General features: G+C 39.9%; 1 protein-coding gene across 1 annotated transcript; it reads right to left on the minus strand.

The window, feature by feature from the left end:
- Positions 1-18,992: 18,992 nt before the first annotated feature.
- Positions 18,993-21,460, minus strand: LOC131926229 (heterogeneous nuclear ribonucleoprotein M-like). Its single transcript, XM_059281545.1, has 2 exons — positions 20,970-21,460; positions 18,993-20,852 (listed from the first exon to the last, which is right to left on the minus strand). Exons 1-2 carry the CDS (start codon positions 21,441-21,443, stop codon positions 19,584-19,586), a joined length of 1,743 nt encoding a protein of 580 aa, XP_059137528.1. The 5' UTR covers positions 21,444-21,460; the 3' UTR covers positions 18,993-19,583.
- Positions 21,461-24,043: the final 2,583 nt, after the last annotated feature.

Consider the following 24,043-nt stretch of genomic DNA (forward strand, 5'->3'; position numbering starts at 1 on the left):
GGTGAGAAACAGCCTGAGGATGAGATTTTATTTGGCTTGACCTTGCATAGATCATATCTGTGTCATCACAGCAGCTGTGAGTTGTCACAACAGCCATGAGTTCATATGTGCAGCTAACTTGGTGGGTCCAGGTGACACATAATCATTTCTTTCTGAATTAAGATGACCTTCTATAATTAGAAACAGCCTGGGTGTCCTTCAGTGGATGAACAGATAAAGAAAACATGGCACATTTACACAGTGGAATATTACTTAGCAGAAAAAAAAAGAACCAAAAGTAATTTCATGAAATTTTCAGGTAAATGGATGGAGCTAGAAAAAAAATTATCCCGAGTGAAGTAACCCAGATCCCCAAAGATAAATATGATATGTGTTCACTTATATGTGGATGCTAGCTTTTAAGCCTTAAAAAGTAATTTTACAATCCAAATAACCGCAGAGGTTTGGTATAGAGTAAAAGAGCTGGTGGCTTGGGGTGGGGTGGATACTCCTTAGGTTGGGGAAAAAAGAATAGAGAGGAGGGACAGAGAATAGAATCAGAATATTAAACAGAGAGGGGAAGGGAAGAGGTAAGGGGGGATATGGAGAGAGATAGCTTTTAAGGGTCATTTGAGTGGTCATATGAAAACCTACTCCAGTAGAAGCGTCTTAAAACAAAGACATATAAAAGACATTTGGAATCACCAAATAACAATGGAGACAAAGCCCCAACTAGACATCTCTCTCCACCAAATGAAACCTGCAGTAACAGGAATGGGTCATACTCAATTGAGTTGATAGCCACAGGGTCCTCATGGAAACCCCCAAACAACTCAGGCTTTTGCCAAGGCTGTTGATTACTCTTCATAAATCAATGTTAAGGCCCTATTGCTGAAGACAACACTTACATATTTCATTGAACACAGAGAAATTGAGCTGGTTCCTAACTAGAGTCTTCGCTAGTCACTTAGTGACTAGTGTTCATGGTATTGGAAGGCACTTGGCATGCTACCAGAGGAGAGCAGTAAACATCAACCAAGCTAAAAGTCCTTTGATCTACAGTGGTGACTTGCCTTCAAGATAAATGGTGGAGCAGCAGCACATAAGTTGTAGGAGAAACCAAACACTATCCAATTGTATTTAAGGCCTACCCCATGAGATGGAATCCATACCTGACACTGTTCAGGTGGCCAGGAACCTGAGACTAGACAGGCGAAAGCTAAATACTACTATTCTGCTCAAAGATCATAGCAATAAAATGACTCCTAAAGACATTCTACTGGTAGTGGTATTTGCTCCGCCCATGACCTTGGGCTACAGGACCTGAAGGAGGTGGTGCTTCTTGACGTTGTACAGGACCTCTTAAAAGGAAAGGGAGAGGGGTCACATGGTCCCTTCTTCCATTTATTTATTCATTTATTTATTTTTTATCCTGGCATATTTGGACTCAGGATGACCTGGAAATTGAACCTGGTTCTTCTGGAACATCAGTCAGTGCTCTTAACTACTGTACCACCTCTCTCCTCTCTTTTAGGAGAGGTTTAGGATTAGTGGGACACCACTTATTAAGATCAATCCATGTGAGTCTATTTAATTGGTAATAGGGATTTATTAAGATATAAATTGAGGAAATACACTCACGAATACAGAACCGAGTAAACAGCTGAAGTCATCCTCTGTTCTGATGGGGAGTGAATCCACCTGGCAGTCTGATCAGATCAGGAAGCAGGCAGCAGGGAGAAGGGCTCAGTGATCCTTCTCCCCTTCCTTTTAAGAGGTCATGTACAATGACAAGAAGCACCACCTCCTTTGGGCCATATAGCCCAAGGTCATGGGCGGAGCAAATACCACTGCATCTACTATACTCATAGGTCAGTGTTTTGCTCAGCCATCATCAGAGAAGCTTCCTCCTGAAATAGATGGGAACAAAGACAGAGACACACAAACGGACAATGTACAGAGAGTGAGACACCTTGGAACACTCAGTCTTAGATAGGATGCCTCCATCTAATTCTTCCACTCAGGGCTCAGGGAACCCAAGGAAGGAGAGATAGTAAGGGCCACTTGGATGGAAGATACAAGGGAAACAAGGCATTTTAGACACAACAGACTGACACACATATGAACTCACAGCAGCATGCACAGAACCTGAACATGTCTACAGCCACAGGGTACCAGTACTGAGAGGGGAAGCAGACACAAGCTCCCATTCTTAACACAGAAGCTATATCCAGTGGACAAATACTTGTTTTGGGATATTTGTACACCGTGTGAAGATGTATTGCTGTGATTGGTGTAATGAAAAGCTGAATAGCTAATAGCTAGGCAGGAAGTATAGGCAGGATTTCTGGGGCGAGAAAGGAAGAGGGGGAGAAATCTAGGGATGCAGGAGAAGCCAGGAGACATGGAAAGGAAACAGGAAGTGTAAGATGGAAGAGAGGTAACATCCCTTGATAGAACATAGATTAATATAAATGGGCTAATTTAAGTTATAAGAACTAGAAAGGAACAAGCCTAAGCTATTGGCTGAGCTTTCATAATTAATAAGAAGTCTCTGTGTCTTGGGAGCTAGGGAGACAGAAAAATACTTATTACAACTGCTTGTAAAGAAAAAGATAATTTTTTTTCAGATAGAATCTCACTGGGGATACAATCCACATTTAAAGGCAGACTCCATGCTTATTAGTAGCTGGCTGTAGCTAGAAGTTTCTCCGGTCCTGCCTGGGCCCTACAGTCCTGTGGCCTGCTTATAAAATAATCACTCAGAAGCTTATATTAATTAAAACTGCTCAGTCATTAGCTCAGGCCTACCACTGACTAGCTCTTATATTTAAACTCAGCCCATTTCTTTCGATATATATGTCATCACATGTTCCATGGCTTTACCTGTGTGCCGTTACATGCTGCTCCCTGGACAGCAGGCTGACATCTGCTGACTCAGCCTTCCTCTTCCCAGAATTCTCCTCTGTGCTTATCCTGTCTATACCATACTTTCTGCCTGGCTACTGGCCAATCAGCGTTTTGTTTATCAACCAAATTAGAGCAACACACATTCACAACATACAGAACAACATTCCCATCAGATAGCCAACACAAAATGAACTCAGTGCTATTTTTGGAGGATTTTTTTTCTATCTCATAATGCTTTGTCTGGACATTTTTATTTTTTAGCCTTATAGATGTTTCACTTTTATATATTATGGTTTCCAATTTTGTGTTTTCATGGGGATTTCTGTGTGTACAATGTGTGTGTGTGTGTGTGTGTGTGTGTGTGTGTGTGTGTGTGTGTGTCTGTGTGTCTGTGTCTATATGTATTTCTTTTGGCTTTTTTCTCCTTTTTTTCCTGTTTGTTTTGTCCCATTCAGGTGTTTTGTTTATTTGTTTGTTTTGTTTTGTTTTTTTTATTTTTTATTTTGTTTGTTTGTCGCTGTTTGGTTGTTTTCTAAAAAGGGAGAGAAAGAAAGGATTTGAATTAGGGTGGCTGGGGAGATGTAGAGGATCTTGGAAAACTTAGGGGAGAGAAAACAAAGATCAGATTGTATGGTATGAAGAAAAATCTATTTTCAATAAAAATTAAAATTATAAAGCAGACATCTTTATAATTGTGGAAATGCTTTATGAATCCCATAAATTTGAGCAGCATTGGAGAGCAGTCTTTTGAAAAGGGCAGGCAGGTCCTAGCTGGAGTCAAAGATTTACCAACCAATATTGTGAAATCTACAAAACTTTACTCCGTGGAGCTCAGATTCTTCATTTGTAAAATGGAGGATTATCTTGCTAGTCTGTCATGAGGATTAGCAAGATAAACAATAGGAAAACATTTAACTCAGTGCATCTGGTACGTTGCATATGTCCAATCAATGTGGATTTTTCTTCAACACTCCTTTCTGTCTTAGGCACTTTCTAGGGCTTATTAATTCACTCCTTGAAAAAAAATCCACAGGGCAGAATTTCAGCATCTAGTAACATGGAAAATATTTTAGGACAAAAAAGGCACAGGGAGTTTTGAATAAATGTAACAACCTGACATGCTGGAAATAAACATACTGTACTCCATGTCCTAAAGTCATGAAAACATATATCAGTGATGAGCGAGTTTATACGTGGGTGTGAATTGTTAAGTCAAAGCATTTACAGTATCAACCTGATAGTTGCAAGCTTCTCTATCTTGGTTCTGTGCATAGTTTGTCTGTTAAAAAGGCAAGCTGTTGATTGCATCTCAAGATCAAGAACTGTTTTTACAGAGCAGGTGAACAAGTCTTTCATATAATGAAAGCAGACTGAAGCAGCCTGGACCTGTGTGGATGGAACCATTGAGTGGAAAAACTGATGTGTATATATGCCTGGGACTCTGAGCTTCATGGAATCTCCTGTGTTCACTTCAGGTTTTCACAGACATCTGACATTATAGCCCAGGTAATCCTGCAAGAACCATGAAATCTTATTTTCTACTCACTAAATGAAGCTGCTTTGTGCCTATAAATATTTATGCTTCATTCCCACATCTGAGAACATGTGCCATCAGAAATGGGTGGGGCAAGAAAAACTGTAGATTAGATTTTTTTCTTTTTTACCTTGCCAGTGAAACATAACTATCAATATTTTTCTTTTTGGTTAGCATTGTTATACTAAAAAGATGACCATATGACTTATCTAAACTAGAGTACTTCTGAAAGAGAAAGAGAGTGATATTAGTAATTGTACCAAGGTACAATGAGCAGATTGACCTGGGATATATGGTTATGTTGTCCTTGAGATCTTATGACAAAGATTAAAATTGTTGCCATAAAACAGAACTTAGCAAAAATGGTTAAGTAAAGTTGCCACCGGGGTCCTCTTCATCTCTGCTCAGTGCTCACCTCCCCCTACTGCCTTTGCATCTCTATTACAAGTCCTCATTGATATCCAGAATTTAACTTTTTCCTAGAAACACCTGAAGGCTGTGCTGCATACTGCAAACTCTAGTCACAGAATTAAAGACTGATCTTTACAGATTCTTTTATGATACATATCTGTTCCTGTCCATCTTATTGTGGTCCTTCTTGGGCAAAAGTCATAGTTGTATGCAATATGTGAAATCTGGAACCAACATAGTTGATGAAGAGGCATCTTTGTTTCATTGGGAAACTTAAAATCATAAGAAAAGAAGGAAGGCTTTAGCTGCACCTTATGACTTTCAGTCATCTCCACATGTGTGTGCCTGTGCATGTATGTGTGTCTGTGCGTGTATTTGTGTGTGAGTGTATTTGTGTGTGTGTGTGTGTGTGTGTGTGTGTGTGTGTGTGGTTTCTTGTGCTTTAGCTTAATTGGATTTCTCCATAGAAGAAGCAGATATGCTAGGGAGAGAGGCTAAAGCTTGCTGTATAGGCTGTATGTTTAAAGATAAAGAAAGAGAATTGGAGAAGCAAAGCGCAAGGCTCAGCTGAAAGACTACGTTTTGGCTGCTCTGTAAATTGATGGATTATTGTCTGTGTACTTGCTTGTAGAAAACTTTGAGAGGCTAAATACATTTAGGAGCAATTAAAAGATAGTTCAGGCATTTCTGAATTAACAGTATTTGTAACAATAGTGAGGTAATATAGTGCTATCCTGTACCAGAAATTATTGTAAGTAACCAACAGTATCAAACAAAATAGTTGAATACTTTTGTGTATTTTTGAAATTAAAATATAATTACGTTTTCCCCCTTCCCTGTTCTTCCAACTCCTCCCCTGCATTCTCCCACCCTGATCTTTCTCTCTCAAATTGTGCCCTCTGTTTCTTTAATTCTGTCACATACATGCACAGCTAATTTCTATTAATTAATTAATTAACTTATTTATTTAATGTGTGGGTGTATGTATGCCATATGTAGACGTCAGAAGAAAGCCTATCAGATTGGATTCTTTCATTCCTCATGTGTGTCTTGAGGATTAAAGTCAGGGCCTTGAACTCTGTGGCAGGTGCCTTTACCTGCAGAGCCATCTCACTGGCTTCTAAATCAATAGTTAAAACTGATTAATCATTTTAAAATGTCCTTTACTATACAATGGAAAAATGTGATCTCCTCCCACAAGGGAAATAGGGTTGCTTGTGGTCATTAGATAGGCTTTGGAAACTCTGCATAGAAAAATGTGTTCTATCTCTAGCTGAGAACTCGGTTTGCTCATTCTTGACTTTGGACTGTTAGGAGTTTTACAGTAACCACTACCTGTACCAAGAAGAATGTTCTCTAACCAACAGAGAGCAGCTCAAACCTATGGATATAAGCATAAATATTTAGAAGGCAGTTTTACAAATGACTATTTAGCAAAATAACATAAAAAAGTTCCCTTTATGCCTTCCCTCGCTATGGGTTTTGACCATGTTTATAGTCCCAGGTATGAATTTTTTCATATGTACCATGCCTCTGATTCAATCTAGAGAGAGTGGCTGGTTACCATCATCAATAGTTCTGACATTGCTATACCATTGGGTACATGGTGTCTAGTAGGTCAGAACCGTATCATGTAGGGTTCAGCATTATCATTATCTCTACCAGATCAAGCCAGATCTTCACATCTCAACACGGAAAGTTCGGAGCTCCAGAGGCTCCATTCCTAGATGAAGAACTATTGGCAGTTGATGATTGCTGGGTTGCTTTCATTGTGGGCTGGCCAGTGGCAGATTGCCTATGCCCCAGTGGATGACACTACACTCACAGCAAATGGGCAGCACTAATTGGACCCAATGTGTTAGCAAAGAGGACATGACACAGGAAAGGAGATTTATTGGGGATGGTGGGGGGCTTGGAGGAAGAAATGGAGGGTAGGTATGATTAAGATGCAAACTGCATACACCTAACAAAATTTCAAAGAATAAAAAGTGTAGCTCAAATGTCTAGGCAGGTGGTTTCCTTATACAAGGTGATGTTTTTAGGCACTTCATTTGGCATTACATCAGAGCAGTATTTTCAGATTATGTTTTACTGTTTTTGGTTCAAGGCTCTCTCTCTCTCTCTCTCTCTCTCTCTCTCTCTCTCTCTCTCTCTCTCTCTCTCTCTCTCTGTGTGTGTGTGTGTTCAATCCTCATATTTGTACTGAAGCACTGTGGATTTATATGATTAGGTACTGTAGCTGGAGTTTTCTCTCCAGGTCCCACCGAGCCCAGGCAGTCTGACAGCCCACTTATAAAATAAACACACAGATTCTTATATTATTTACAAACTGTATGGCCATGGCAGGCTTCTTGCTAACTGTTCTTATATCTTAAATTAACCCATTTCTATAAATCTATACCTTGCCACGTGGCTCCTGGCTTACCGGCATCTTCACATGCTGTTGTCATGGTGGTAGCTGGCAGTGTCTCCCCCACTCGGCCTTCCACTTCCCAGAATTCTCCTCTCTCCTTGTCCCGCCTACACTCCCTGCCTGGCCTCTGGCCAATCAGTGTTTTATTTATACAGAATGATATCCACAGCAAGGTACTGTTTGATGCTAGAGGCAATATTATACATTTTCTTATCTTAGTTCGTATGGCTAACAGTCTTCAGTGGCACTTAACTCCTCTTTTATGTCTATTTGTATTCAAATACTTACAGATAGGAGTTTAGTTAGTTTCCTGTGGTGACTTTCTGCCTGATAGTACTGTTTAGTCTAAGTTTCAAGCATAAGAGGAAAAAAGGAGAAAGCAAAAACAAAAATGTGCAGGAGACATTATAATCAGCCATCTATGAAATATGTATGAGCTATGATTTTCCCTAAATGAAGACCAGAGACATAATTAGATTAAAAAAGCATTACTTCTTCTGCAACTTCAATGTGGGCTTTCCCTGTGAGTATTTGTCAACAGCTCTCAGAATTCGATTCAGGTTAAGATGATTTTTCTCAACGTCTAAACACCATGTTCCATATATAATTAATGTTTCAAACAAAATATAATGAACCAAATGGTATATAAGGAACCAAAAATATAGGAGTTTTATGAAGTGTTTATTTTGAGAAGAGGAATATGGGGTGTATTGAGAAATGCCAAGGTAGACTCCATTGTAGTTTTTTTAAAAAAAGGATTCTATCTTCAGACTCCATTAACAAGTGGTTTGGAATCTATCAGTGCAATAATTAGTGGTTTGGTATCCATCAGTGAAATATTGGCATGGATGTCATAGGAGTAACCAAATATTTTAGGCCTGCTCCACAAGATGAAACCCATGCTTGGCACCAACATCAGAGCTAAGAACCTATGCTAGACAGGTCATAGGCCCACGGAGAAAACCTATTGCTATTGTTCTGCTAAAAGGACATAGTATGAAACTGATTACGAATGACTTATCATTATATTCGTAGGTCATTAAATATCTTATCAGAGAAGCTTCTTTTGCAGTAGATGACAATGAATACAGAGACAACTGATCAAGGTGCAGAAATAAGACTGCAGATTGCTCAGCCCCAAGTGGGATATCTACATCATAGCCCCCTCTTCCCACATTTTAGAGTTCATTGCGGAAGAGGGGACCAAAAGACTGTAAGAGCCAGAGGCAGTTCAGGATTAGAAGGAAACTGTTCTCTCTACACAAGGCACATGAAATGTACTTATGAATACTCAGTGGTTGTGCCAACATATACAAGACCCGTGCAAGCTCAAGCCAGACAAAATCGCATTAGGAAGGTGATCCTAAAAGAGTCATACCTCTATCTGAGTGACAATTGGAAATTAATAGCTCTTGGGAGAGTGAGAGTTCATTTTCTTCAAGTGCATGGCTGGCACCTAGTAAGTCAACCACACTCCATGGGATGGCCACACCCCCAAGTGCACATACACAATACTCATTGGATATAGATTTCTTTAAAAAGCAAAAATTAAAAAAAAATGAGAACATAAACTTGAGAGGGTAGGCAACCGCAGATGGATTAGGAAGAAGATAGTGGAGTGGGAATATGATAAAAATACAATATATGAAATTCTCAAAGAACTAGTAATTTATTAAAAAATAATTTGATTGTTATTTATATCAGGAAAGTAACAGAAATGAGTAAAGAATCAAATAGGAAATGTCCACCTTTACAAAGAAAACTTAGTTTTGCTCTCTCTACCGCTCCCCCACCCCCTCCAATTTTATGAATGGTGGCTGGTAGGATTTAAACATGAAATGCATCTCACAGGCTTAGGTGTTTGAACAGTTGTACTCCAGCTGGTTTGGGGAGATTGTAGAACCTTTAGGAGGTGGAGATTCCCTGGAGGAAGTGGGTCAATGTGGGCTGGACCTTACAGGATACTGTCAAGACTGACTTCTGGCCGACAGTTTCCATTCCTCCTGGTTGGTTCTGCCATGTGATATGACCACCATGAATCCACTGATCACCTCATTTCCCCACCTTAAGAGAATAGACTGCATTCCCTCATTAAACTCAAACAAGTATTTCCACTTTCAAGTTGCTTCTTTTCAGATATATGATCACAATGAGGGAAAAAAATAATGAATAAACAATGGGTAGCTAAGATGTCAACTTTTTGCTGTGATAAACCTTGCCTTGTGATATATAAGTCTTGGAACTTATTTGCAGGATCAATGTGGAAGAGTTTGGTGCTGTGGTCTAGAAAAACCTGAAAATGTAGTAACCAGAACCTATGAGAGGCATTTGTGACAGTGTAGAAAACCAGAATGCCAAAGGAAAAGAGCACAGTAAAGGCTGTGCTGATGCAGATTCAGACGGGAACAAGGATTCTATGAAGAATTGGGTTAGGGGCTGGAGAGATGGCTCAGTGGTTCAGAGCCCACATTTTTCTTGCAGAGGCCCAGAACTTGGTTCTCTATAGTCATGTCAGGCAGCTCACAATTGCTAATAACTCCTGGTACAGGGGACATGGTGCCCCTTTTGGGTCTCCAGGGGTACTGAATTTGTGTGTACATGCCACCCAACTCTCTCTCTCTCTCTCTCTCTCTCTCTCTCTCTCTCTCTCTCTCTCTCTCTCTATATATATATATATATATATATATATGTATATATGCTATACTATAATATATTATATATAAATATATATGTGTATATGTGTGTGTAAAATTCAAAATAAAAATATGTTAAAAAAAGAGCCTGGCACCCTGCACTGGAATGACAGGAAATGTGCCTGAAGGGCATGACTACTCAAGGAAGGCACTACCACGTGAAACTTGAAATTCATTTGAAAAGCACTCACTTGAAGGAAGCTGTCTGAAAGGATAAACCTCCAAGGTGCCTTTGGAAAATGGACACCAAGGGAAATGCTTTTTGTAATTCAGACATATAGGCAATTGGCTGCTGCAGTCATAAAAATATCTCAAGGGGGTCAAAGATAATGACAGAGTTGTCATTGTCATCCCTGTACCACTGACCTTTGAAGCATGTTGAAACTAAGAGGTATGGTATCATGCAAGCCTACATCCAGGTTTCAGGAAGCTGCCAGGACAAGCTAATGTACTAGGGTCAGTTTTTATTTATGGACCCTCTGAATGGTCTGCATATGACTTCATAGAGGTGAAGTCTAATTTCAATGGAGTCTCCAGGATGTTAGAGATGCCAGGAACATCGAACATCTAATAAAGACATTTTCTGCTATTGGGGGGAGCCAGAAACAGGCATTTAGAGGCAGGCAAGGCTTCCCAGCTCCATTGGAGCCCAAATGATACAGGAGGAGTCTCAGATTTTGGACACGGAGGCATAGTCTTTGAGGGTTACGCTGCTGGATTCAGTTTTGCTTTCATCTGGTAATCTGTTATTTCCTTTCTATGCCTCATCATTGCATTTTGGTGTGGGAGTTTTTAACTCTGTGTCACTGTATATTTAAAGTTTATAACTTTCTTTCTTTCTTTCTTTCTTTTTCTTTATAAAGGTTCACAGATCCAAGATTATCTTGGGTCTGAAAAGAAACCTTGGATTTTGGAATAACATTGGAACAAGTAAGACTTTCCAAAATTTGAGGTTGGATTGAAAGCATTTTGCATTAAGAGATGGCCATGAGCTTGTAGGGATCAGGGATTCAATGTTGTGGTTTGAATGTGAAATGTCCCACGTGATTTACATGTTTAAAGAGTCCATCGCCACTTGGTTTTGGAAGATTGTGGAACTTCAGCTGAAGGAATATACCTGAAAAAAGCAGGTCATAGGGCAAGGCCTTATCATTAAAAATGCAGCCCTGGTTTTAGCCATGACTTTTGATTTTCCTGCTTCCTGGATGGCACCATGTAACAGGCAGCTGCTGAATACTCTTGCCACCATAAACCAGGGGCCACTATGCCCTCCTTGCTATGATAGACCATATTCTTTCAAATAATGTGCTAAATAAATTCTTTCTTTCTTACACTGCCTCGTTTTAGGTCATAGTGATGATAAAAATAATAAAAAGGCAGACATTACTAATCAATCACAGAAATTTGTCCAAATGAGTTTGATACTGAATTAGAATACTTTAAAAATGTTCAACTAGAATCCTTCTTCACAAATCATCTTGTGTGCAAGTTCCCTCTAATGTCTTTAGTATGATTATTATTTCCTATCTACTTAGGATAGAACTATAGGCATCATGAAGATAAAAGATAAAGCAAGTCAATTCTGAGGAACGTTAGCAGGGTACAGGGACACAACCACCCACACTCACACTCACACATACTTATAAACACACTGAAAAAGACCTATTACACAAAGCCACATATGGGAGGAATAAGGGATCCAAGTAGAAGAGAAATGAATCTTACAAAGTCAGCTGGATTGGTATGGATGGGTGATGAATTAATAAGTAATAAAAGATACATTCAAATTAGTCAAAAGGTCTGTATTTCCCACATGACCATTTCCCTCATTTTAAAACAACCCAGGGCAAGCCCCATATGTTAGACATTTACCAGCAAGACAAAAAATAGAAGTGTGACAGCATTCTGACAATTCAGGCAAGCTTTCCACTTCTGTTAAGGGTATAGAAAATACCACTGGGAAAGAGAATGATGAATATAAACATGCTTTTTTATACAACAGCGTGTAATTATCTATTTATGAATTTATATGGCATCTTTGACTTAGGAAAGAGAGTAAGATACCATTATTGATTCTAAAATATAGCTGGAAGTAGCATATATTGTAGATTCCCATTAATGTTAATACAGGCAAGAGGAGAATTGAGCACTTGTTCCTAAGTGTATGAAATTAAGTCCATGTGAAGTAGAATTTGAGGAAAGCATTTCAATAGATAGTACAAAATCTTTTAAAGTTTACAATATCTTTCATCTATATTTTCATAAGATTACTTATACTTACGTTTAGAGATGTGTTCATACAGTTGTGATCAAACATTTGGTAGACTTAATTCTGTGCTGAACACAATATGACTTCTCTCTTCCTTACATTAGTTTTGTACACATTTTCTATTTTAAACTGTTCAATGTAAACTAAAAAGAAATTCAAAGTGTATTAGTTACTTGCCAAAAATTTAAAAGAAAATATAGTACTAGAAATAATACCTGTTAACATTTTGATATACACTTCTAAGAAACACAGAAAATAATACTTTTTTCATAAAATAAATTCATTTTTACATAATATGTTTTATTTTTCTACATTAATAAATTTGGTTTTACATTAAGCTTGTACCTATAACATTTTCATAACTGTACAATGTTCTGTTTCATGGATTTAATGCAAGTTACTAATTATTTTTTAAATATTTACTTTTATTGATGTATATGCTTGTGTGTGTGTGTCTGTGTATGGGTATGTATATATGGTGATGGAGGTGGCCATGAAAGCCAGAAGATGGTGTTGGATTCCCTGGAGCTGGTGATTGTGAGCTGCCAAATGTGGGTCCTGGGAATTGAATGAGAATCATCTGCAAGAGCAGTACATTCTTTTAACCACTGAGCCATCTCTGTGACATTCAGCTCCGTAACTAATTCTTTAAAGAAACTGTTTATGTATTATTATTGTCATTATTATTATTGTATGTGTGAGTCTGTGTGTGTATGTGATGTGTGTCTATCTCTGTGTGTGATGTGTGTGTAGACTGTCTATGCTATGACTCACATATGTAGGTCAGAAGACAACTTTAGGGAGTCAGTCCTCTTCTCCACTTTTATGTGGCTAGAACATAGGTCTGCTGGCTAGTGGGGCAAACAATTATCAACTAAGCCATTAACTGGCCCTCTTCTTGCATAACTAATTCTTAGTTTTGGATACAAAACTTGCTTCCTGATTTTGAAATAGTATAAGTAAATGAGATTGCGAGGGTAATACTAAATGTATAAATTTGTCATCAGTCATTTACTTGTAATTAACTTTGGACATGGCACTACAGAGACAAGGAATGTACACACTGTTGAAACTCCAACCTGTACATTGCTGTATGTTTCTAGAAGGGTTGCCATTATCCTTCAATGACTCTGCATGGAGGTGCCTCCTTATAGCACAGTAGATGGCTCCTGAGTCTCACTGGCTGTGTGTGAACATTCACTCAGCCCTGCTATTACTCAGTATTATCTGTGTCTTCCTCCTTTTTTCCTACCTTCTGCAACTTGACAAATGTGCTACTATGTCTCAGATTAATGTTGACATTTAATTATTCCTAGTGAGTGCAGATATGTTTATTAGCAATTTGTATCACAATGACATCTACTTATTGATGATACATCCCAAGGCTGCAGTGTATGTCTGAAGTTGTAAGTAGTATAGAATCATATATAATTCTTTATGTATTGTAGCAGGAATCTTAGAAGGTCTTATTAATAAAATCAAACCTGAGCCAGGTATTGGGGATGTAGCAGTAATCTTAGAAGGTCTTATTAATAAAATCAAACCTGATCCAGGTATTGGGGGATGTAGCAGGAATCTTAGAAGGTCTTATTAATAAAATCAAACCTGAGCCAGGTATTGGGGGATGTAGCAGGAATCTTAGAAGGTCTTATTAATAAAATCAAACCTGAGCCGGGTATCGGGGTGAATGCTGGAAGATCAGAGAGACAGAACAGGCCACAGCCAACTCACCTCACCAGTTCCTCAGCTGATCCTGTTTTCTCAAACTGGAAGCCTCTGAGTCCTCATCCAGAATGAATCTCAGTTGAGCTGCTCCTCCAAAGCCTGAAACCTTAACCAGCTAAAAGCTCCTAGTTTCTGGTCTTCATGCTTTGAATATCTTTCTGTTTTTGCCATCACTCCCTGGTATTAAAGGCTCACTTCTTGGGATTAAAGGCGTGTGTCACCATGCCTGGCTGTTTCCAACGTGGCCTTGAACTCACAGAGATCCAGAGGGATTTCTACCTCTGGAATGCTAGGATTAAAGGTCTGAGTGCCATCATTTTCTAGCCTTTGTATGTAGTGGCTATTCTGTCTCTGACCCCAGATAAGTTTATTAGGGTGCACAATATTTTGGGGAACACAATACCACCACAATGTATATACATATTAATGAAAAACATTACAAATTTGGCCTAGAAAAAGATTAACAGCTATAACTAATATTAAACTAAAATAATTACATGTTTTCTTTCCTCAGAATGTCACAGTAGAAGATTTTCTCCTTCAGTAATATTATTTTTTTCTGTGCTGATTAAATTGCGAACATCCTTCTTTTCACTTGGAGGAAGCACCTTTAGCTTCTTCAGTAACAGAACTGACAGCACCACAGTTGCATTCTGGGACCATGACTAAGTAAAATAAGGATCACCTGAACAGATCCTTTCTGTTCTCACAATAGTCAGTCTAATAATCAAAATGGCTACTAAGTCACTACTGCAGAGGTAGGTGCATAGAATGTAGGTATACCGTTCAAGAGGCAGATTCATATCCTGCTTGGGGGAGAGTGGGAAGAATTTTGTGAAGTTTTATCATGCCACCCAGAAAGGAGAGCAGTTTACAGTCTGTGAGTACTTCTGAAAGTTTCCATTTCATGCTTTAGACTATGGATGGATATAAGTAGATGAAACTTTAGAAAGCAAAATCCACCCAACGGGGGCCATTGTCCTTGATTTGTGCACTGCACACTTCAGTTTTGACTGTTTTCCCTATCAGTCAGTGTTGCCTGCACCTCACTGATTCAAGCTAAATGACATGAATGTATGACTCCATTGAACATTGTGACTTCCAATTCTAACAGTGTAGCTCAGGATTTTGAATGAGAGTCCACTGTCATTCCTGCATTACTAAATTGTTCTCATTGTGGTGACCAGTAGCCAAACCAGCCAGAAATAGGGAATACACTTTAAAATGTGTATGGAAGCTGAGAATAAAACATGGTCTAGCAAACAGTAAAGAGTAAAATTGAATGAATTGTCTCTACCTTTCAGCTAACAATAAGGATATGTTTCTGTCTTTATTTAAGGATTTTAGACCTAAGTATATGTGTTTTATGGGCTCATTTAAAATTGTGCTATATTTTCCAATTTTGTATTTTCTAATAATGGTTGTAATGATACAGCTGGAGTGTTCATGACCTCAGGCCCTGACTTCAAGAGGAAACAAATATCAGTAATCAAAGTGATTTTGGTTTATGGGTACTCACATCCAGGCTCAAATGCAGCATCTAGAGATGCTCCATGGTTCAGGGAGGAGCTGGAATTGGCAGCTTCACCAGCCCTTCAGTGAATCATTGTGTGACTCCGGCTCCACTCGTGGGAATCATCCCACTATGCTGCGATTCTCTACCAGACTCAAATCTCAGAGTTTCACCTTTGATTCAGCTCGTACAGCAAGATGGATATTCATATCCTTATAGACATGTCGCCATCCCACCCTTAATTTTTTTCCTCTTGGTGTTTGGTGTTAGGGTGAAGGGCGAAGGCCACATTTGAACATAAGTCAGGCTTTTTTATTTTATGTGGGGGAAAGCCGGGGGCGTTTGTAGACTTAAAACAGAAATCAAACCTTTAAAGGTCGACGGGATGTGTCTTGCTACTCATATTCTCTTCTGGCGTCTAGCTTTCCTTAGGCTTAAATATATCTGGAGTCCCTGGTTCCTTTGTTCTTTGGAGAGTTCATTTCTTATTCTTTCAAAAACACTGTTTTCTTTCTTTCTCTCTCTCTCCTTTTTTTAAAAAAGGGTAGCAAACAAACACAATAAGGTCTCTGTTGATCATAGTTTTTACTCTACAGAAAAAATTAGGCTGGTCTCATGTCTGTGTGCTTTTCTCTGTAGAATCCACATTAGGTTTATGACATTTTTACTGGCTGGAAACATGAGGGTCGAGTTTGCTCACAATGAAACTTGGAAATAATGGGACAGAAGAAGTGGTCGTTAGCTTATTCTGAAATGAAGTTAGATGAGAAGTGACATATGGAAGGAATGCTCATGAATGATCCCCAGTATTTTCTCTTGTGAATCTGGCTACAAAGTTTGGTCTCAAATTCGCTAGTTACCTGGTACCTGTTCTTGTTTATATCAGTATAATACTTAAGGACTCAAAGCTTGTTGCACTGCTCATTAAATTTTTTTTGAATGCCAAGAATGCTGGATAGAAATCTATACTGTATTAAAAAGCTAATATAAAAATCCAAATAATGCTCCTTAAAATTTTCTCTCTATAAAATTGTTCTTCACAACAATTATTTTACATCTGTATGTAAAATGCACAAATGTCCTTAGCTATTACAAGGAAAAACTTGCTGTCTAATGAGGAGACTTCATCCTCTACATTAAAAAGGCTTTGTAATTTAAAGTTAGATAATGAAGCTTGCTTACTTAAAGTTTGGACTGTATTAAATTGTTATTAGAAATGTGGGTTTCTTACTATGCACATTGATCACTTTTGCTCTATTTGCCTAAAGATTTTTTTATCTATCCTCCTCTATCAGCAGTATTAATCCTGTTCATAGTTGAAGTTTTTGACTTCTCATTAATTCATCCACCACAGATACTTGTTGGGCAAAGTAGACAAAGTAGACAAGGCCCTTATCAACCTTGTGTTTACAATCCACAGAAATCTTTGTTTCTCTAGCACTGCAACTACTTGGCCTGAATTGGACAGACTTTCTCATTTTCTCTATTTGTTTTAGATATCCAGAGGATTAAATATTTATTATTATAATGATCTCTCCACTTTTCCATGGGTTGAATATTTCTCAACTGAGTTGAGAAAAACCCTATAATTCAAGCAGGACTTAAAATATCAAACTTATTTTGATAAAGCTCATAATACAGTCAAGTACAGTTCCTCTCATGTCATTCCATCACTAGATACTCACCCCATGATATTCATGTGGAAATAGGCAGAAACCACCTTGGGCCAAGTTTACTAGGTGCAGGTCCCCAGCAAGCCCTAAAACTTACAAGGAAAACCAGAAAAAATAATCTCAAGATAATGGGACAAGAAAGGGAATGAATGAGCGGCACAAACTTTGTTTGCAATTTCAAGCTGGTATTCAAGAAACGGAAGTACGAAGTTAGTCCAAACACGGGCTCATTCCACTTCTAGAGGGCAAAGTTGTACTCTCATCCCATAGACTCTGTTAATTTTAAGATGTTCTCAGTGCATGTATTTGTTTACTTTAGATTTTTATATATTCTTATGATGGAGAAGGGAGAGGGAGGGACAGTTATAGATAGATAGATAGATAGATAGATAGATAGATAGATAGATAGATAGATGGATGTGGGGATCTGTCCCACCGGGAACTTAGGTCACCTGTGAAGAGGTGGCCTGGAACTGAGGAAAGGCAAGTGCGCACTCCTCGCCTGTTCCCCAGCCTCCCTCTTACCCGGAGATAATCAGATACAGCGGGGAGTCAAGTCAAGCAAGAACTCATTTATTGATGGGCAGTAAGCCTCTTTTATATCAGAAAACCTCAGAACCCTAGGAAGGGGGAAGAAGGAACCAACCAATCATTTTAAAGATCACCCTATTTATAAGTTGTTCATGCCCTGACATCATCTCCTGTTTTTAGCATAAATAACTTGAGCTAACTTCCTTTCTCACTATTTGTCTTTAATCTCCATACAAACAACCCAAGCTAACTTCCTCTTAGTCATCCTTTGTATCTATTCTCTGTACAAACAGCTTAAACTAACTTCTTCTGGTACCATTTGTATCCACTCTCTGCACGAACAGCTTAAAGCTTAAGCTCTATTTATCTAAATTTCTTTTGGCAGCCTCTTTGCAGCCCATGTATGCCCCACAGATAGATAGATTGATAGATGGATAGATAGATAAACAGAAAATGAGCATCTGTGGAGGTCAAAGGATAAGTTTCGAAATTCTGAAGAGGAGACTCATGTTGTCAGGCTTGTGTAACAGGTGGTCTCACACACTAAGTCATCCAAGGTATCATGTGGTCTCACACACTGAGCCCTCCCATGTATCAGGCTGTCTCACATTGAGCCATCCACCAACATTGGATTTAAGTCTAATCCATGATAACAAATAAAACACCCTACACAATTATTAAACATTTATTAAATACTTTTAACAGATGATAAACTCATTTCAGTTATTTAATTCAAAATAAAAATGAAACACCTCATCTGAGCAAATTCTTGTATTTGCTAATTCATGAATAGTATAATATTTTATCCCGTAACACGAATCTTAAATGGTCTTATTAATAAAAAATCTGGAGCCAGATATTGGGGGTGAAAGTTGAAAGACCAGAGGAATAGAACAAGCCAGCCTCAAGTTCTTAAGGCTAGAAAATCCTCAGCCCAAGAGAGCTGCTTCCTGTATATTCATGCCTATATGCTTTCGGTGCCCTGCCATCTTACTTCCTCTCTCTGCTTCGCTATATCACTTCCTCTTTCCACCCTGCTCTGTCACTTCCTGTCTGTCTGTACAGACCTCCAGACCTCTATTTTTAACTTGTGGTGGCATTAAAGGCTTGTGCCACCACGCCTGGCTCTGTTCCCAGTGTGGCCTTGAACTCACAGAGATCCTGTGAATCTCTGCCTCCCAAATGCTAGGATTAAAGGTGTGTGCTGCCACTGCCTGACCTCTATGTTTAATGTAATGGCTGGCTTTTTCCTCTGATCCCCAGGCAAGCTTTATTTGTTAGAGCACAAATAAAATACCACCACATTATCCTGTATAGGTTTTTCTTTTTTCTTTTTTTTTTTTTTTCCTGGAACTGGTATTTATTATCAAAGTCATATTTGATGTCAACAAGATGCCACAACTACAAAAAAAATTGTGCACATTGCAATCTCAATGCAAACAGTCAAATGGAACCCCAATCATTAAAATATTAATTCAGATTACCCCAAAAAGCAACTGAATTTTTTAAACATCTTTATACATCCAGCCAACAAATTAAAATGGTTAACAAGGAAAAATACAAATTTAGAGGTCTGGTATTGATGTTTAAAAAAGGCAACTGCTTAAGCATTTCTATCGATTCAAACATCAATCTTTAGGCCACTCAGCTTCATGCCATTCATCATCCGGCAGGCTCTCTCAGCCACCTCTGGAGACTCAAACTTAACCACACCGCACCCCTTGGATTTTCCGTTCTCCATCTTGATGTCGGCGTACAGCACATGGCCACATTCGTTGAATTTGTCCTTTAGCATCTTCCATGTAAAATCAAATGGGAGATTTCTCACAAATATCTGGCAGACTTTCCTGGCTACTCCAGGTGAATGGCCTCCAGCTCCACCAAAGGAACCTGCGAAGCTTCCTCCAAAGTTGCCCGTTCCATCTCAATGGCTCAGTCAAAGCTAGCACCTCCAGCGCCACCCATGGCCAGGCCCATTCGCTCAATGCTAGCGCCCAATGCCGGGCCCATGGCAGGGCCCATACGCTCCAGACTGTTGGCTCCCATGCGCTCCAGGCCCATGGGCTCCAGACTGTTGGCTCCCATGCGCTCCAGGCCCATGTGCTCCAGGTTGTTGGTGCCCATTCGCTCCAGGCCCGTGGCCATACGATCCATTACAGGGCCCATGCGCTCCAGGCCGGCCCCCATGCCTGCGGGCACCATGCGATCCATGCTCAGGCCCATACACTCAATGGCAGGGCCCATGCGTTCTGCACCAGAGCCCATGCGCTCAATGGTTTGGCCCACTCCGTCAATGGGCGCGGCCATGCGCTCTAGGCCAAAGCCCATGCTGGCACCCATGCGCTCCACGCCAAAGCCAATTAGCTCCATGGTCTGGCCCATGCGCTCAATACTCGAGACCATGTGGTCAAGACCTAGTGGGCCCATGCGCTCAATGCCGGAGCCCATGCGCTCAACTGAGCCCATGCGGTCCATGACCAGGCCCATACGCTCAATCTCAGAGCCCACTTGATCCATGCCATGGCCTAGGCCTACGCCCATGCACTCCATGCCAGCACCGCCAATGCGGTCAATGCCAGGGCCCATCCTCTCGATTCCAGGGACACTGCCTCCAGCTCCACCTCCTCCTTGCTTTGCAATGATCTCTCCTCTCTTCAGTGCATTACTTAGGATTTCATTTATTCGGCCTATGTTCATCCCAGATCCAAATCGCCCCCTGTTTTCCATACCACCACCAAAGGGTCCTTCCATGCCTCCAATTTTATTTATTCCAAATCCTATGCCTTCCATTCCCATTTCTGCAGGCCCTAGGTTTCCCATTCCAATGCCTTTGTTCAGGTGGTTGGCATCAATAGGCTGTCCTCCAGGTCCTAAACCCATACCAATACCACCAAGTCCATGGTGAAGTTGCTGTGGTCGTTCAGGAGGGAAAAAGTCTCCCTTTGGTAAGGCCCTCTCATCCATTTTGACATGCATTGGTCTATCAAACAGCAGCTGGCCATTAAACATAGATATAGCTTGCACAGCTTCAATGGATTGTTCAAAAGTCACAGTGCCTATTCCACGACTTTTCCCATCTTTATCCTCCAGAATGTCTGCTCGGACCACCACACCAGCCATACTAAATACTTCCTTCAGTTTCTTCCAGCCAACTTTATAATCCAGATTTGCTACAAATACTGCGCTTCCAAGTCTTCCAGCCTGTAATGCATGGATAATCTCATTTGGGATGTTAGGATTATTTAGGATACTGGGTGGGATATTAATCATTCCTGGGCCACCTGGTCCCGTACCCATCCCACCAGTCGTAACCTTCACCTTTTGCATTGCTCTCCTGGCATGTTCACCATCAGGATCTTCTTTGACTTTCAGTGGTCTTCCACTCAGACTATGCTTGTTTAAAACTTCAGCAGCTTTTTTCATGCTCTCTTCCATCTTGAATTCAACAAGAGCGCATCCCCTTGACTTTCCTTCAGCGTCCATTAAGAGCTCCACGTATGCTACCTCACCAACTTTTTCTTTAACCAGGTCTTTAAGTGACTGCCATTTCACATCAAAAGGTATGTTGGTAATGAAGGCTCTGTATCTTTTAGTTGGATTGGTGTATGGCTCAAAGCGATTGCCTCCTCTTTTTATGTTTTTCTCCTTCCTCTTCTCATTCTGAGTAGGTCGTTCTCCTTCACCCTTCGGGCCTGGAGCTCCGTTGCCGCTCGGCACGCAGGGCGCGCCGCTCTCTTCCTCCATTTTGGGCTCTGTCGCTGCTACTTCAGCCGCTTCGACCCCTGCTGCCATTTTCTCCGCGTCTGGGCTTTGTGTAGGTTTTTCTTTATGACATTTACATATTCTGATAAAACTTCACTTATTATGTTTAATTGCAGCTAGTCTTTTATAATTACTTTATACTTACAGTCTTTTATACTTGTTTTTATTTAAAGATGTATGTTATTTAATTAATTAGTTGTGTGTGTGTGTGTGTGTGTGTCTGTGGTGTATTTGTCCTTGTGGGTCTGTCATCTGCCATATGTGTGCAGATGCCTGCCAAGGCCAGATGAGAGCTGGAATTACAAACAGTTAGGAGCCTCCTAACTTAGGTGTTGGGACCGAAATTCAGTCCTCTCCCAACACAGCAAGACCTCTTACCTGTTGAATCAATTCTTCAGTCCCCATACTTGTTTTTCTTCAGGCAAACACATGACTGCATCTTCCAGAAAATTCTAAATGACTATAACAGCAACAGAAGTCCGAGATCACTGAAAGGTAAACTATTTGATGGTTGGTTGGAGAAGCCATTGATGTGAACTTTAGTGACATCTGGAAAGATTTAATTATATTTCTGTTTTGTTTTGTTTAAATAGGGTCTTACTATGTAGTCGTGGCTGGTCTGGAGCTCATTGAGATCCCCCTATGTTTGCTTTCTGAGTGCTGGGATTGAAAATGGTTCCTACTCCTCCTTGGATTACAACCTGACACCTGGAGAAGAGCAGAGAGGAGGACCTGGATGGAGAGGAATTCAATTGGTAACGAAATGTTGGTGACTTAAGCTGGGAAACCTGGACGCTAAAGGTAGAGTTTAAATTTTCTCAGCTAAACTATGTCTTCATCTAGGACACATGTAGTGTCAGTCAGTGGAACACCCGTGGTCTGGGTCAGGGTAGCAGTCCTTTATTATTTAATCAGGAGTATGATTGGATTTTCCTAACAGTAAAGTTTGCCTTAGGGTTTACCATTAATTAACTGTCTCTAAATATTAACTGACATTCAGTCTAGGGCGTGAACAAAACTCTCCTCCAGGGCACATCCTCTGTGGAAAACCTAACATTTCTATGCTGAAAGCCAAAAGAATGAAATATTTTTAGAAACATGGCTGGCGAGTGCAGAGCAAAGACCAGGGCTGGAGACAGAGGACCCAGGAGAAATGGCTCCAGGGAGGGAAAAAAACTAGCTAGAGAGTAGTTTCTTGCCATCTTTGAAAGAGATTAAATCAAATATGGAAAGGTGGATGGCAGGTTGGCTGACAAGCCTTCTTGGATTAGAGCTCTGGGTGACCAAGTGGCACAGAGTGATGACAGGCAGGAGCACCCTTAGGAGAACTTCTTGGCAAGAAGGCATCTCCTCCACTGTCTGCAACAGTAACAGCTCACGGTCTTGGGCCACAGGAACAGGTTTAATGAGGTTTTTAATCTCCAGATCAACTCACAAAGTAATGGAAACTGTCTTACGTTAAAAACCAAACTTAATAGTAATGTTAGGTCTGATGCTACAGTTTCTTATTCCCTACAAGGAATTTTTCTTTTCTTTTTCTTTTAAATCGATGTTGTTTTCTGGAGAAATTATTCGAACAGGACTTTTACTCCTGCTTTGAAAACTGAGATGATCTAGGCCAAGATAATTATCCATTTGCTCTGAAAACCTCTCAATAAGGACGAGAAGACTATAAAGCAATTACCATCTTTCACTAATTACTTCAGGAAATTCATTTATAGCAATTTATTATTCTGGCAAATCTTCCATTTATCTAAGTAAATAGCTTTTTAAACAGAATGGGGGAGCAGGGGGTTCTGACTTCCTGGACCTGAAACAATTGGGTGAAGAGTTAGTTCATTAAGACTCATTTCCACACCTTTGCCTCTTTCCACGTATCAATACCCAACTGCTGTGCCAAGAACCTTGCTCAACCGTGACCACTGTCTTCTCAAGAGATGATCTGAGATTACTTGAGCCCAGGTGGCCAAATTTACAAAACCTTTCAGTGACTCTCCTGTTTTGAGATGCTGTGAGTACACTACCATGAAAGCATCCTCGTGAGTGGAGGTGAATTTAAGAGACGCTGCTCTGTTTCACCATCAGGTTTTGTGAGCTTTACGGAGAAGAGAGAGTTCAAGCAGTTGAAAAGTCCAATATGGATGTTTTCAAGATGTTGTTCACATTTTATATTTTAGAATAGGAAGCATAATATATTTATGTAGTTTGTTAAACAGTGTAGAACATGGGTAGATAGCAGAGCAGGAACACAGGCGTCGGAAGGAGAAGTTTCTGAGATATTAGAAAACAAGTGATCTTCTGTGCATGGGACCAGATGTCAGTCATGTATCTCTCCTGACACTGATGCCCATGCATTGCAGGAGAATGTGGCTACCCTTGTATTTTCAAGTCAACTTTGAGATTTCAGTTGAGCTAAACAGAGAGCACAATGTGGCTGCTTAGCTTCTTCAGTCTTCTATAAGGGGCCCTGATCATCAGCAGAGAGCTTGCACAACAATCAAATATTAAGTTCTTATTATGTAAGTTGGTTACAGAAGACAGTTTATGAATAATAACTCAGCACCTAAAACATTTCAGAGCTTGGAATTCTTATTTCTGAATCTGAACAAAGAGTTCTAGTTCTCTTACCG

This window comes from Peromyscus eremicus, chromosome 16_21 (assembly GCF_949786415.1).
Source record: "Peromyscus eremicus chromosome 16_21, PerEre_H2_v1, whole genome shotgun sequence".
Lineage (NCBI taxonomy): Eukaryota > Metazoa > Chordata > Mammalia > Rodentia > Cricetidae > Peromyscus > Peromyscus eremicus.